Source organism: Embiotoca jacksoni, unplaced genomic scaffold, assembly GCF_022577435.1.
Source record: "Embiotoca jacksoni isolate LCO1_2020_lvr unplaced genomic scaffold, fEmbJac1.0.p SCAF_3, whole genome shotgun sequence".
Lineage (NCBI taxonomy): Eukaryota > Metazoa > Chordata > Actinopteri > Embiotocidae > Embiotoca > Embiotoca jacksoni.
This window is the reverse complement of record NW_027185381.1, coordinates 24418508-24431723: the sequence shown is the minus strand read 5'-3', so window position 1 is coordinate 24431723 and position 13216 is coordinate 24418508. Positions and strand designations below refer to the sequence as shown.

The 13216-nt window shown below is 42.5% G+C and overlaps 1 protein-coding gene across 1 annotated transcript in view; it reads left to right on the top strand.

Moving 5' to 3' along the window:
* Nucleotides 1-4952, top strand: part of cetp (cholesteryl ester transfer protein, plasma) — an 8563-nt gene extending 3611 nt beyond the window's left edge. The window contains exons 5-17 of the mRNA XM_069162705.1: nucleotides 1-36; nucleotides 172-241; nucleotides 322-382; nucleotides 535-626; nucleotides 863-962; nucleotides 1272-1351; nucleotides 1472-1522; nucleotides 1602-1754; nucleotides 2028-2095; nucleotides 2237-2279; nucleotides 2906-2978; nucleotides 3432-3517; nucleotides 3616-4952. The exon at nucleotides 1-36 is cut by the window's left edge and continues 52 nt beyond it. Of these exons, the coding sequence (XP_069018806.1) occupies nucleotides 1-36; nucleotides 172-241; nucleotides 322-382; nucleotides 535-626; nucleotides 863-962; nucleotides 1272-1351; nucleotides 1472-1522; nucleotides 1602-1754; nucleotides 2028-2095; nucleotides 2237-2279; nucleotides 2906-2978; nucleotides 3432-3517; nucleotides 3616-3693 (991 nt within the window). The 3' untranslated portion in view covers nucleotides 3694-4952. The remainder of the gene's footprint in view (nucleotides 37-171; nucleotides 242-321; nucleotides 383-534; nucleotides 627-862; nucleotides 963-1271; nucleotides 1352-1471; nucleotides 1523-1601; nucleotides 1755-2027; nucleotides 2096-2236; nucleotides 2280-2905; nucleotides 2979-3431; nucleotides 3518-3615) is intronic.
* Nucleotides 4953-13216: the final 8264 nt, after the last annotated feature.

Sequence of the window (13216 nt, the reverse complement as noted above, 5' to 3'; positions counted from 1 at the left end):
TTACAAGCTGCGCCTGCACCTGCAGGGAGACAAAGAGTAAGCTGCCCCCCCCCCCCCACTCCCAAAAAAACCCAACAACTGCCCTTCGAGACCCGAACGACTGAATCACAATAAAATAAAAACACAGCGTAACGATCTTGCTAACGTGTGTCTCTCTTGCCGCCCGGTCAGGCCGAACTGGCTGAAGAAGCTCTTCACCGACTTCATCACCTTCACCGTCAAGCTGGTCATCAAAGGACAGGTGAGGGTCGAGGCCGGTTGAAAAAAAACGCGTGTCCGTGTCTGATCGGAGTCCAAACTACGTCTGCTCTCAAAACGCAGATTTGCAAGGAGATCAACAAGGTGGCGAACATACTGGCGGACTTCATCCAGGACACGGCAGGTGCGTGCCGGAAACGTCGAGTCAGCTTTAAATCCAGAAAGCACTGTCCCCGTCCCTCAGTATTTGACCTCTGAATACGATTCGATAACTTCCACTTTTCATTCATTTGATCTCGGGTGTCTCTGAACATTAGCGCCTCCGTGTATTTACAGAGCAGTTCCTCAGCGACGGAGACATCCGTGTGGATATCGGCGTCACTGCCGCTCCCGCCATCACCGCTAACTACATCGAATCGTATCACAAGGTAAATAACGCCTGTACGTACAGTCAAATACACAACGATGATGTATTCTCTTCAAATGAAGTTCAGAAGTCTTATGAAACGAGTGATAAGGCGACAAAAAAAACCAACAACCGTCAAACGTAGTTTATGGGAGACGGCGCTGTAACCATAACAACCTAACAGTAATAATCTCTTTTATAGACTTTTAGACTTTATTCTGACTTTTTCTTTTCTTTTTTTTATTTAACCCCTTTCAGGGACTGACCAACTACAAGAACACCTCCAGCGTGATCAGCGACTCGGTTTTCCATCCAAGTCAGCTGACTGAAAACAGGATGCTCTACTTTAGGATCTCAGGTCAGCAGTTGATGTTGCGGTTTTTTTTTTTTTTTTTTTTTTTTAATTAAGAAGTGCAGCTATATGGCATAAAAGAAAAGTACATTAGAAGAAGTGTGATCTTGTATGTTGGTTACAGGACTTCCAGGTATGACATTGTGTAGTATGCCAGACGGTATGTTTATATTGGAGGGTTACGCACCTGATTTACACCCAGTACGAACACTTAATGCCAGTGCAGGAGGTCGCGGGATGGGGAAATGGGGGAATTTGCACACGCAGTTCTCTGTGGTATAGAAATAGCTTGTTTTTTGTTTTTTTTAACCCCAGACCAGGTCTTCAACCCCATGCTTAGCGCCGCTCACCAGGATGGCCGCTTCCAACTCAACATCTCTGGAGAGGAGCTCGCTGTACGTACATCACCTTCAACGTGGCCCCGCGAAACATATCTTGTTGATAAAAAAAAAAAAAACGACGGATGTTTCAATTTAAACTGCCGTCTCATGCGATATAACAAAATGTGATTTCAGACACTTTTCGGGGCAAATCTCACCAACGTCGTGCCCGAGTTTATTCGAAAGGTAAGAACGGAGGCGTCGATCGTCGTCGCGCCTTTAAAAGACAAACGTATAAACTTTTGTGTGTATTTTGTGTGTTCAGTGTCTGATGGAACCGGCTTCTCCAGAGCTGAGAGTGTGGAGCTCATCCACTCCCTTTGTAAACACCTCCGCGTCGGGCACGACTGTCTCGGCGGGGGCCTCCGGACAGCTTCACTGCGGGAATCAAAGCACGCCGACGCTCGTCTTTCAAACGGTTAGTTAGTTAGTCAGTTCATTGTTTAAAAGCGTTCGATGCGGCCAAAATGTCGACATTTGCTGGGACGCACCGTTGATATTGCGTCGGCATGGAAGGCCACGATGACGCCGAGTCACGATGTCGAGTCAGTTGACAGCTTTGTTGTTGAATACAACTTATAATACATCTTATAGTCAAAACTGATGCAATACAAGGTACAAATTGTAATTCTCATACAGTCCATATGAAGGCGTGACCTGACTGATGTCTCTGTTTGTTTTTGATGTGTAGAACGTGTCCGTAGACGTCACGGCTTCCTACGCCGACAAGAAAGTCTCCCTGCAGGGTAAACCGAACGAGTAAGAGCTTCCTTGTTGATTTTTTTTTTTTTTTTTTAAACAATCAATTGATGTAATTGCAAAAGTAATTTTTGGTCAGTTTGGCTTCTATTGCTACTGTTTTATGCTTCGTGCGCGATTTGGATCCCGTTTCCTTTCTAGGATCTCGGTACTGCGAGCTGAGCTTCCCGTACAGAACCAACCGGCAAGTTATTCTCACTTCACCTCAATGAAAAGTTTTCTTGCTGTGAAAAATACCATAGTTAAAGGATAATTGCTGTGCAATTGTAGCGCTAGTTCAATTCAGAGAAAAGAGGAGTTGAGCTCCCTCCTGCTTTCCAAAAAATATGATATTATACATGATTCATTTGAACAGATTGTTTGAGTCTAAGTAAAATTTTAAAAAATTAATAAAATTTGAGGTTTCCATCTGGCTGATCTAATCACCCGGCAGCAGGTCAGCCGTGCATGCGGGTTTGTTTAGATGTGTCGGGCTGTAGATCGCTCTCGAAACACGGGGAGTGTTTTTCTTCCATTTTATTAAGCTTCTCGTCTGTGTTCACCGGTTCCAATAAATAAATCAAACTCGTAATCGTCCCCTGATTAATGCGTCATCGCATTATTAGATTGCGAAGTTAGCATGACCCCAAAGAGCTGCAACAGACACGTGAACGGAAAATACACCAGGTTAAATTAAATTGGGAAAATCTATCCTGTTTGGACGACTTGGTCTGGTAAAACGCCACAGATCTCCACGGAGACACGCGGTGGAATATGTTTTAATGTTGGTTTCGTCTTTTTTTTAATCCCCCCCCCCCTCTCTGTGTCTAGCTGCTCGATGAGGCGCAACGTGAGTTCGTAAGAGAAGCGGTGGAGAAACTCGGCATTCCCAAAGTCCTGTCAGGTAAGAAGCCTCAACCCTTTGACGCCAGCGTTAGCATTCTCCCAGACTGCCTTGCAAAAAATTACTATTATTATTATTAGTAAACGAGGTCTTTGACGGGATATAAACTTTAACCCATAATTGTAAGAGGGTTTTTTTTGTTTTTGTTTTTTTTAGGTTCAACAAGCATCAACACTTAATTTTTTTAACGTAGAATTTGTTTTTTGTTTTTACAAATTATCTCAATTGATTGCCGTAAAGCTGGTGGCTTCTTTCAGATGTTTTCAGCATATTGACATCCCCTCCTATGTATGATTCGTCCAGCATTCGCCTTCAGCGTTAGCTGTGGCAAATTCAGTGGTCAAATTATGGTTGTTTTATTTTGGCAATAGTAGAAGTTGAAACATTTAGCATGTAAAAAAAAAAAGTTGCCTCTAACAGCTTCTGAGAAATGCTTTTGTGGTGTTTTTCCAGTTCTTGAGGTTGAGGTAACCAGGATGCTGGACAAACAGGGGACAAATTTATTTGACATCTCCAACCCTGAAGTGCTTCCTCACGATGTGAGTGCTCTCCGTTGTTTTTTGTTTTTTTTACCGCTGTTTTTTTGTGTTACATGTCTGCACGCAGTCACAATCTTTCCGTCTCTCCGTGCTCGCAGGGCTTCGTGGTGATTCAGATGGATTTCGGTTTCCCTCATCACCTCCTGGTGGAGTTCCTCAAAAAGATGTTACAGTAACAGGCAGCCGCTTTGGAGATTGTTTGGAGTGACCAGCCAAAACTGTTGTTTGCACAGAAACTGTTGTTTACACTGTTCCTGTTGCGCACGAATGGCGCGCAGTCCGGTAATGCGCTTGGAGGAGGGCGAAGCTATAACCTTTGTGAGAAAATATTCCAAGTTATGTCGCTTGATCAACAGCAACCACCCGAGTTACGCGCGTTTTTATGACCTCTGGTAAGCGCGCATTTTGCGATTTCACCATCGACCTAAAACCTGAGCGGAGGGCTCGCGTATTCTGTCAACATTTTCGGGGAACAAAGGAGTTGCCAGGAGGCAAATTTGGTAGCGGTGGTGGGGAGCGACGATTTTGTTGTCGAGAGGCGAGAAACTCTTGTGTTTTCAACGCTGTGCGAGCAGGAGCGTTGTCTTTTTGGAGAGCCGAAGCGTAATTGCGCCGCAGTTTAGATCTTTTGCATCAAATATTTCCCCCTCGGCCGCCTCAGAACTTCGCAGCAGAACTCGGTGTTGACAGTCCGACCCTGTGGGGACGAATTCACGGTGACGCAACCCAGAGAATGCCAAAGAAAAACCCACCTGGTGTCTCCTGACTTCGGTGTCTTCGGTCTTGGAGAGTGAAAAACGAATGCCTCTCGAAACACCTTACCGAGCCCATCACTTCATCGTTGTGGAGTTTTTGAAGCATTTCAAGCAGATTTCCCAAGTTTAACACAAAAGCTGTTGTCTGCTCTGGTTTCGGGTCCACGTTGAAATTGCAAATGCACACCGTCATAAAAACATGCGTGCAACAGGTGCTGATCAAGCGACATAACTTTGATGACCAACTCGCCAAAATGACAGCGTCCTCCTGCTTACTTGTTTGTGCACAACAGGAACGGTCTCTGAACATTTTGATCACACCTCGTATGCGAGTCGTATAAAACATACTTCTGTTGCTTTGTAGTAGCACATTTTGATTTGTTACTGTTTAGTGAGCGAGAACGTACCGCAACGTCTGCCATTTCTTTTCACTTTGTCATATGATATGCTGTTATGAAGCTGCCTTAGAGTGTGTGTGTGTTCCTGTTGTGTGTCCTTCATTAAAATCTTACTCGATTTGCTATTGTGTTTGAAACTGGGTCGGATATTAAGTGTCAACGCTGATAATCTCTGTCCTCTGTGATTGGGTACAGTTTGGCCTTATTGTACAAGAAGTGATGTAAGTGCAGTTACAGAAAACTCAACAGTATCACAAGATGTGCCTCAACGGTCAACTAACACGCGAGCTGATGGATTGCAGCGTGCTGAATTTCAGTCGGAAGCTCCGTCTTAAAAAAAAACAAAAATGGAGTTGTGTTGGATTTCCCCCCCCCCCAATAAAAAGTTCACTCATTTTTTTTGGATGGAGCCGTTTACAGAAACGAGTCAGAGGCTGTGCCTCAAATCAAAAACGTGCGTATTTACGCCTGCTATTTTGAGTGCATAAGTCCTCGCGTGCTTACGTACATATATCAAACTGGTCCACAAATTGAAAACGAAATCCCGGACACTTTTCAACCCTTCGTGGTTGCAGAGCGGAAAGCGACGTATTTTCGAAGTGCAGCGACCTAGAAATGTGCAACTATACGCATACAAGTTGCACAAGTCCACACGAAAGTGTTTATTTTTCACTACGCTGTCTTTGGACAGAAGACACCGGCGCGTTTATTGCATACATGATGAAAACACGTTCATTTCTGGGTAAAATAACCAAACAAAGCCGGCAGATTTGAACGGCAGTCTTGTGTACGAACGTTACAGTGAATCAAAAAGCAGCACAATAAAAAGGTTTTTATTTTGTATTTCAAGTTAATAGTCCATGAAATTCTCCTTTGTATCGTTTCATATCGCGTATGTTTTTCATTGTTATTATTTGAAGTTTTGTTGGGAATACTTTCGATAAGGACGTCAGAAAGAGAGGCGATTTCCTCCCAGCAGACATTTGTATTTATTGGTATTTTTTTCCTTGGCTTCATTGTAAGGCGGCGGCCAGGGGAGGCCAGGGATTTAGTCACGTACTCCGCAGCAACTTTCCCCATCTGTGTCCGTACAATAATCTCAGTTTGTTCCAGTATGGCCTCTTCAAATGCGGCCCTGACGTGGTTTCGTCGTCTTTGCTAGTTTTAAAAGGGTAGGAAAGTCAGCCAGGTGGCTGAGAGGAAATGGAAATGATTTGAAATGTGACTAACTCACTTTTCAGTGGATAATCCATTTTTTTTTTTTTTCTCCAAATTATTTAAAAACAAACTCATTTGCATATTTTGGAACTGGATTGTGACATCACAATCCAGAGTTACAAACTACAGAGAGCAGAGTGGCCACATTCAGTATTCCAGTGAACATTTCACAGAACACAGTCGAACAATATGAGTATGACAGATATGGACTCATTAATCGAATGTTTTCAGGCTTTAAAAATTTCAGATGTCGTCACTGAAGACCCTTCAAGTGAGATTAGACCTCCTCACTCTGCAGCTTTGAGGACAAGTCAAGGTAATGGATAAATGCAAGTGAACACTCCTTACAGGGGGAAAAAAAAACAACACGAATTTCACGTGTAAAAACTTAACAGGAGACCACGTACACATGTGAAACATGTGTTTTGCACATGGGAAACATTGGGAAACGTTTTCATGGCGTTGTGAATGTAGCTTTTATTGTGAAAACTTTTCCACATATTTTCCCCATGTTATCATATATTGCAACATTTGTTAAACGTGGAAAACATGGGAAACTCGTGGTTTTTATTTTTCTGCAAGGGACCTCAAACTCCTATTGAAAATCCAAATATGAAGTAAGTGGGTACTATTTTAGTTTGTACCCCCAAGATCTGCTGTTTAACACTGTTTCTCACCACTCTGTTATTCTCATTTGTAGATCGCAGGGGCAGTGCTGTGGTACACAGTACAGCATCTCCAAAGGGTGCCAGGGTGAGAGGCTTTGCAAGGAAGGCCTGTCCTGAGGTGCTGGAGGACACCCCCCTTACAAAAAGGAGGAAGCTCTCTGATGGTGAACCCTCTCCCAGCCCCGAAGAGGGTGCCAGGGTGAGCGGCTCTGACGGGAAGGCCAACCCCGAGAAGATCTGCCAAAGCAAATGGAGGCGGGTCAGAGAGAAGAGGAAAGTCAGAAAAGATAAAAACGGACTGGTGACGACGAAGGAAGATCTTCAGACTTTACCTTTTGATGACAATGGTAAGCTGACTTAATGAATGAGGGTAAAATTAAGTGGACCCTAAAGGAAACAAATCTTTGGATGTACTTAAAGTTTGTACACGCACACACAACAGCGGAGCGGACAAAAACTCAAATGTGCTGCAGCGTTTCAAAGCCAGCATTCGTATTTCTATCTATCTATGAGAAAATAACCATGAATCATCACAGTATAAACTCCTCCTTTAACTAAAAATGATCTGACAAACTGATGATCATTTATTGTTTTTGCAGAGATGCGTTGCAAACCTCTAGAAGACTGCAGTACGTCCAGTGGAACAGCACCTTGCAGGAAGAGGGTGAGGAGCCAGTACCGCAGAGGTAAGTAGGAGGCGATTCATCTTTGGGTCAACGTTGGGGTGAAATATACATTTTGCAGGCAAAACTTAGACAACATTTATGTCCCTTACAGCTGAAGCTGAACTGGGGAATAAATACATCCAGGAGGAACTCCTCGGCGAAGGAGGCTGTGGATCTGTCTTTGCCGGCTGCCGCAAGGCGGATAGTTTGCCAGTAAGTATCACACATCAAGAGAAGAAGTACTTGATGGCTCAGTGTCACCGGTGGTTGTTTACGAACTAAAATGTCCACGTGGCTTCTTGCATGTGGAGAAGACAACTGAAATTTCAGATTATAATGGCCAGACGAAAAAAAATATTAAAAAAAAATTTGTGCTATATGTAACCTATTGTATGTGTTAAGTTCTGCTGTTATTTAAAACCAACGAAGAAAAAAACCCGCTGGTCACTTTTTGGCAGCAGTTAGTTTGGCGGTTGTCATTTTCGGTAAATTTACCGCAGTAGTAAGTGTGATAAAAGAAAACGTTACCCTGTTATAATAAGAAAGTAAGTGAACTAATATGAAGTTCATGTGCAGTCTGTGTGCTGACTTCAACAAATTGAGACGCACCTGGTGAAGACTTCAGCTGAAATATCTTCGCGTGGCTCTTTGCCTTCAGTTTTGCGACGGTTGTGAAAATGCTGACCTCGGCTCTTTTTGTGTCTCGCAGGTAGCTATCAAACACGTTATGAAAAGAAACGTCTTCTGCAAAATAATGGTAAGTGCGCAACGCCAGCTGTGGCTGGAATATTTTGTCATTGTGACGTGTGGAGCTTTTCGGTACTCGTCCTCCTCACTGTCGTGAATTTTAGGGTGAAGATGGGAAGCAGATCTCCGTGGAAATCGCCGTTATGCAGAAACTTGCCGAGGAAAAGGCTGGAACGTCGGGGGCACCCGTGGCCCTGCTGGACTGGTACGACCTGGGCAGGGAGCTCATCCTGGTGATGGAGAGACCGATTCCCTCCGTGGACCTGTACCACTACATAGAGGCCAGCGGGGGGGGCGCTGCCGGAGGAGGAGTCCAAGGTAGGCTATTGTGTCTTTATCAGGCCTTTTATAGTGACTCTTTCAGAGTCCGTTATAATACCTGAATGTGTTCTAGTGCAGTTTAGCCAGCAGGAGTTTCTGAATGCTCCTCTAACTCGGAGGAATTTAATTCAAGAGAAAACAAGCTCCCAATGTCTTCAAAAATACGTCAAGATCATGAGGACTCCCGTTTTTCTTGAAATTCTTTGCCGCAAAGCAAGACGTTGGAAAACAGCGGTAAATATGTCAAGACACGAGTTGCGTAAGCAGTCAGATAGTTCGTAAACACATCTTCAGGTCGGGCCAATTTTATTTGCAAGAGAGAAAGAAACTCCCGTCACTCTGAGCTGAAATAGTTTTTTGGGGGGGGGGCATTTTATACTGCTTGAGAAGTTGCTGTAGAAAGGACGTCACGACAGTAAAAAAAAGAAATGTCAAACCGTTTCTTCATTGTGTCTTCCAGGTCATAGTGCAACAGCTCCTAAATGCGTTAAAAGAGATGGAGGATACAAAAATCTTTCACCGGGACATCAAAACCGAAAACATCCTCATCCAGACCGTCTCCAGTTTCCCGCGTGTCCGCATCATCGACTTCGGACTCAGCTGCTTCACCGGGAAGGAAACGCAATTCCGGAGGTGTTTTGGTAAGATATCAGGCTTATGTCTGCTTTTTTTAAATTTATTTATTACATTTTTAATTTAATTTAATTTTTTAATTTAATCTGTGACATTTGTTTTAAATATTGACTGTATTTTTAGCCAAATGTCCATTTCCTTCTATTCTATACATATACATATATATATATATATATATATACACACATACAGGGCTGTCCAAATGTATGTTAACTAACACAATATATTCAAAAATGTGTAAATAGAAAACAGACATTGTAGTCCCAACAAAAAAAACTAAATTCTTTGGCCTTCACAATAAGAGCTTCCCTGTTCCAAAACATCTTTCCATAAATATGCAATATTCTGATTACTATTATCATGTCCGTGTTTTCAAGGTACGCCCGATCACGTGACTCCGGAGTTTTGCCGACGCGGCACCTACAGCTCCGGGAGCTGCACGGTGTGGCAGCTGGGGATCGTCCTCTTTGAAATGCTGAACAGAGGAAAAACGTTCGAGACCGGCATGTTCCTCACGAACAAAATAAAAATTACCAAGAGGATAACCAGAAGTGAGAAAAAGATCAACTTTTCAGCAGACACTCATCTGTTCATTGATCGGACGGATTCGCTGAAGTTCTCATCTTTATTTTTCTTCTTCTAGATTGTCACAATTTCTTGACGTCCTGCCTGGCAAAAAACCCCAAGGATCGCCCATCGCTGGAGGACCTCCAACAACACCCGTGGATCAGATAAACACACACACACACACACACACACACACACACACACACACACACACACACACACTTGTCTTTCCATTGTTGTCATCTGGTTGTCTTAACTAACCAACCAACTACCTACCCACCTAACCAACTGTGCTCTCTCTTATACAGAAGAAACGGATAAAAACATTTTAAAAAAATAAATAAATAAATGCCCTCCCATCTCCAGAAGAAAGTGCCAGGGTGGCACTGACAGTTAGGCCAGTCCTGAGGAACCGGAGGAGACCCCCCCCCCCCCCCCTCTCTAACCCTTTCCACAGTTGTGAGGACACACTACTTAACTAACTGACTAACTAACCAACTTTGCTCTCTCTCATACAGGAAGAACAGAGCCCCCCCCCCCCCCCCCACAGGCCAACTCCAAGCTCCACCCACTGCAGTTCCTGTAATTAACCCCCCCCCCCCCCCCCCGCCCATTCTGTAACACCCCAACGCCCCACCTACAGTTCCTGTAACCCCCCCAGCCGTCCGTGGAAAGGTGGATCTCTCTTTGAATTGCCTTTCCCGAGGTTTCTTCCCATCTCCAATCTGGTTTCAGGGGAGTTTTTCCTCGTCTTCATAGAGAGCTCGGGCCGGGCAGGAACTCGTAGGACCCAATCAGGAAAAAAATAAATAAATATATATATATATATATATATACATATTTTTCTGTAACAACCACCATTTGCCCCAATCTGTAGTCACCAGCAGCCGTCCGTGAAAAAGGGAGTTCTGGTCGGACCAGGAACTTTTTAAACTCATTTAAAAACAACGTCCCAAAAAAGTGTCACATTTAGCCTGTAGAAAATAAACTTCAAATAAAATTATAAACAGTTTCATTTTCTGGGGATCTTTTTTTTTTTTTTTTTTTTATTTATTTGTTGTTGGTTGCATTTTGAGGATGTGTTTCACAGGCAGCAAAATAAACCCAAAATTAAGCTTCAGTGTTCAAAAGGCCGTTAAATAAAATCTGAATCAGTATATTACAGTTTATTACCATTTATATATACATATATTTTAATGATAATACTTTACCTAAGCATGATTTTGAATACAATACTTTTGCTACTTCTACTCAAGTAAAATATAGTGTATCACTGTGCATGAAAAATACAAAACACTTTATTTTAAAGTTGATTATTTTACAAGAAAAATGTATTGCTCTTTAAAAATATGTATATGTTAAGTCATCCTTGTGCAATAGTGAGTAATGGTTAAAAAAAAAAAATAATAATAATTTCTTTCAATTGCCTGAACTCATCAGTGTGTCACCACAAATCAGTCCAATCAATCGAAATTAAAAAGTCGGTACAATCCCAAATATTTACATGCACAAACAAGTTCATGGTGTTCATTTTGTAAAAGTACCCATAATGCAACAATCACCACAAGCTGACAACGCGTGATGTCCATTTCTTCAGGGCTCTTTTTTTTTTTTTTTTCTGCAGCTTAACCTGCAAGTGCGCTGGACTTCGACCAGTTCACGCCAACCTCTGCATGTCTCGTGGATTCACGCCCGCTGCGTGTTGCGACGTTGTTTCCGGTCACACCCGCGGGTCAGTTTTGCCGTTCGCCCGGTTCGCACCTCGCTGACCGGGGAAAAAAAAAAAAAAAAAAAAAAAAAAAACGCGACCGGACTGGCGGTCGGGTCTCACAGACGTAAACAAGCAAGTTGCCTCTGCAAAAAAAAAAAAAAAAAAAAAAAGCTCCCAGCTGACCGTGCCAACCCTTTAGCCTCACTACTCTTTGTGTGAACATTCCTCTCCACTGCATTCTTGCCATGCTATCGGCCCTCTGTGTCAGCACTGGGAACCAAGGCCTCGGCACGACTCTGTCACGGCGGCACCGAACAAACTCTTCGCTCGCTCGACCGGATGTTCGGCGTCCGGCCAGTCGGGAGATTCTGAGGTTTACTGTCGCTCGTCAGGAGGCAAAAAAAAAAAAATCAAACGTCGGGCTTTCGTACGACAAACGATACGTTTTGTGTCGACGTCCCCCCCCCCCCGGTGTATTATTACAACAACAAACAACAACAACAACAACTGCTTTACCATTTACTGTACGCAACACGCAATATGGTGGCAGATTTACTGACCGCTGTCCCCTATTCTGTGTCTCCCAACAGCTCAAAGACGCAAAGGAAGCAACCCCCAAAGCAGTGGTCAAGTGACCTCCACCCGCCCCCCCACCCCCCTCCACCCTCCCAAGGCCGTGAGGTTGCATTCCTTTTCAGCCTCAAACACGACTAAACACACACGCAAGCGGTCACACCCTCTTCTTTTTTGCCTCATTTTTACCTTTTAGCGTTCCCTTTGCCTCCTTTTGTCCCTCTTTATTACTGCCAACATGATTAATGGTAACGGCATAGCCACATTAAAATTGCTAAATTGTTTAGTCAGCTAAAATGATGCGCGAAATGTGGAGGTTATCTTGGGGAAAAATGTTGAGAATAGTTTGTAATGTAACAAATACATCGCTGAAATGCCGCATGGTAGCAGTACGAATGCAAACTAAATTGAAGACTTGAGTAATATTTACTTTTATTTGTATTTACCAGTGTAAAATTAAATCAAATAAGACCTGGAGTTCATCTGAGGAGAGAAGACTTACAAAAAAAAAAGTTTTGAAGTTGTCCTACGACACCACGTAAAGTTTTAGATCTCAAGACGGGTTCACTTCTTCTAAAAAAATAAATAAATAAAAAGTCGACTTTATGAGAGATACTGTGTTTTTGGTGCCACGTTTTCCTGTGAATTATTCCCCTTTGTCCTGATTTGAATTTTCTGACCTATCAAGCCAACAGCGAGCGATAAAACCTGAACCCAAGTGTGTCAAAAATGCAACATTGATTTGTTTTGTCTTTTCCTGCCATCGATGGATTATTAGCTGACGTGGAAGCAGTGAACATTTGCTCTTATGTCATTTTGATGGGTGTTTAATTAGTTTATTGGCTAACAGGGCAAAGTGCAGAAAAAAAACAGCTAATAAACATTCCTGAGCGTGACGTGGTTTGCATCGGTGAATACGTGGCACATCAAAATATAAACCAGACACGTGGAAAATGATTCAGACTATGTTGCGCAACACTTTGTTTGATCAACCTTTGGCATTACCGCAGAGCCACGTCACTGCTAATAATAATAATAATAATAATAATAATAATAATAATAATAATAATAATAATAATAATAATAATAATAATCACTCGTCTCGGTGTCCGTTAGCTCAATGAGGAAATTTAGTCGTCACAGCACACGATAAGAAAACATTTTACAAACAGGTAAATGTAAAATAAGATAGATACAAAAGAATTATTTTTGAAAAAAATAAGAGCAATCAATAAATACAAACTATATACACAAAAACAAATAAAATAAATAAATACAGCTTGGATGAATGGGAAGTTTCAGGTGCTATGAAATGAAATACAGTGCAATGTTATTTTATTTTACATTGCTAACATGGACTATGAAATATAGTACCTCAAAATAACAGAATTTTTAGTTGTTGGTACCAATAGTATTGAAATTCCCCAATTTCTGATAAATAAT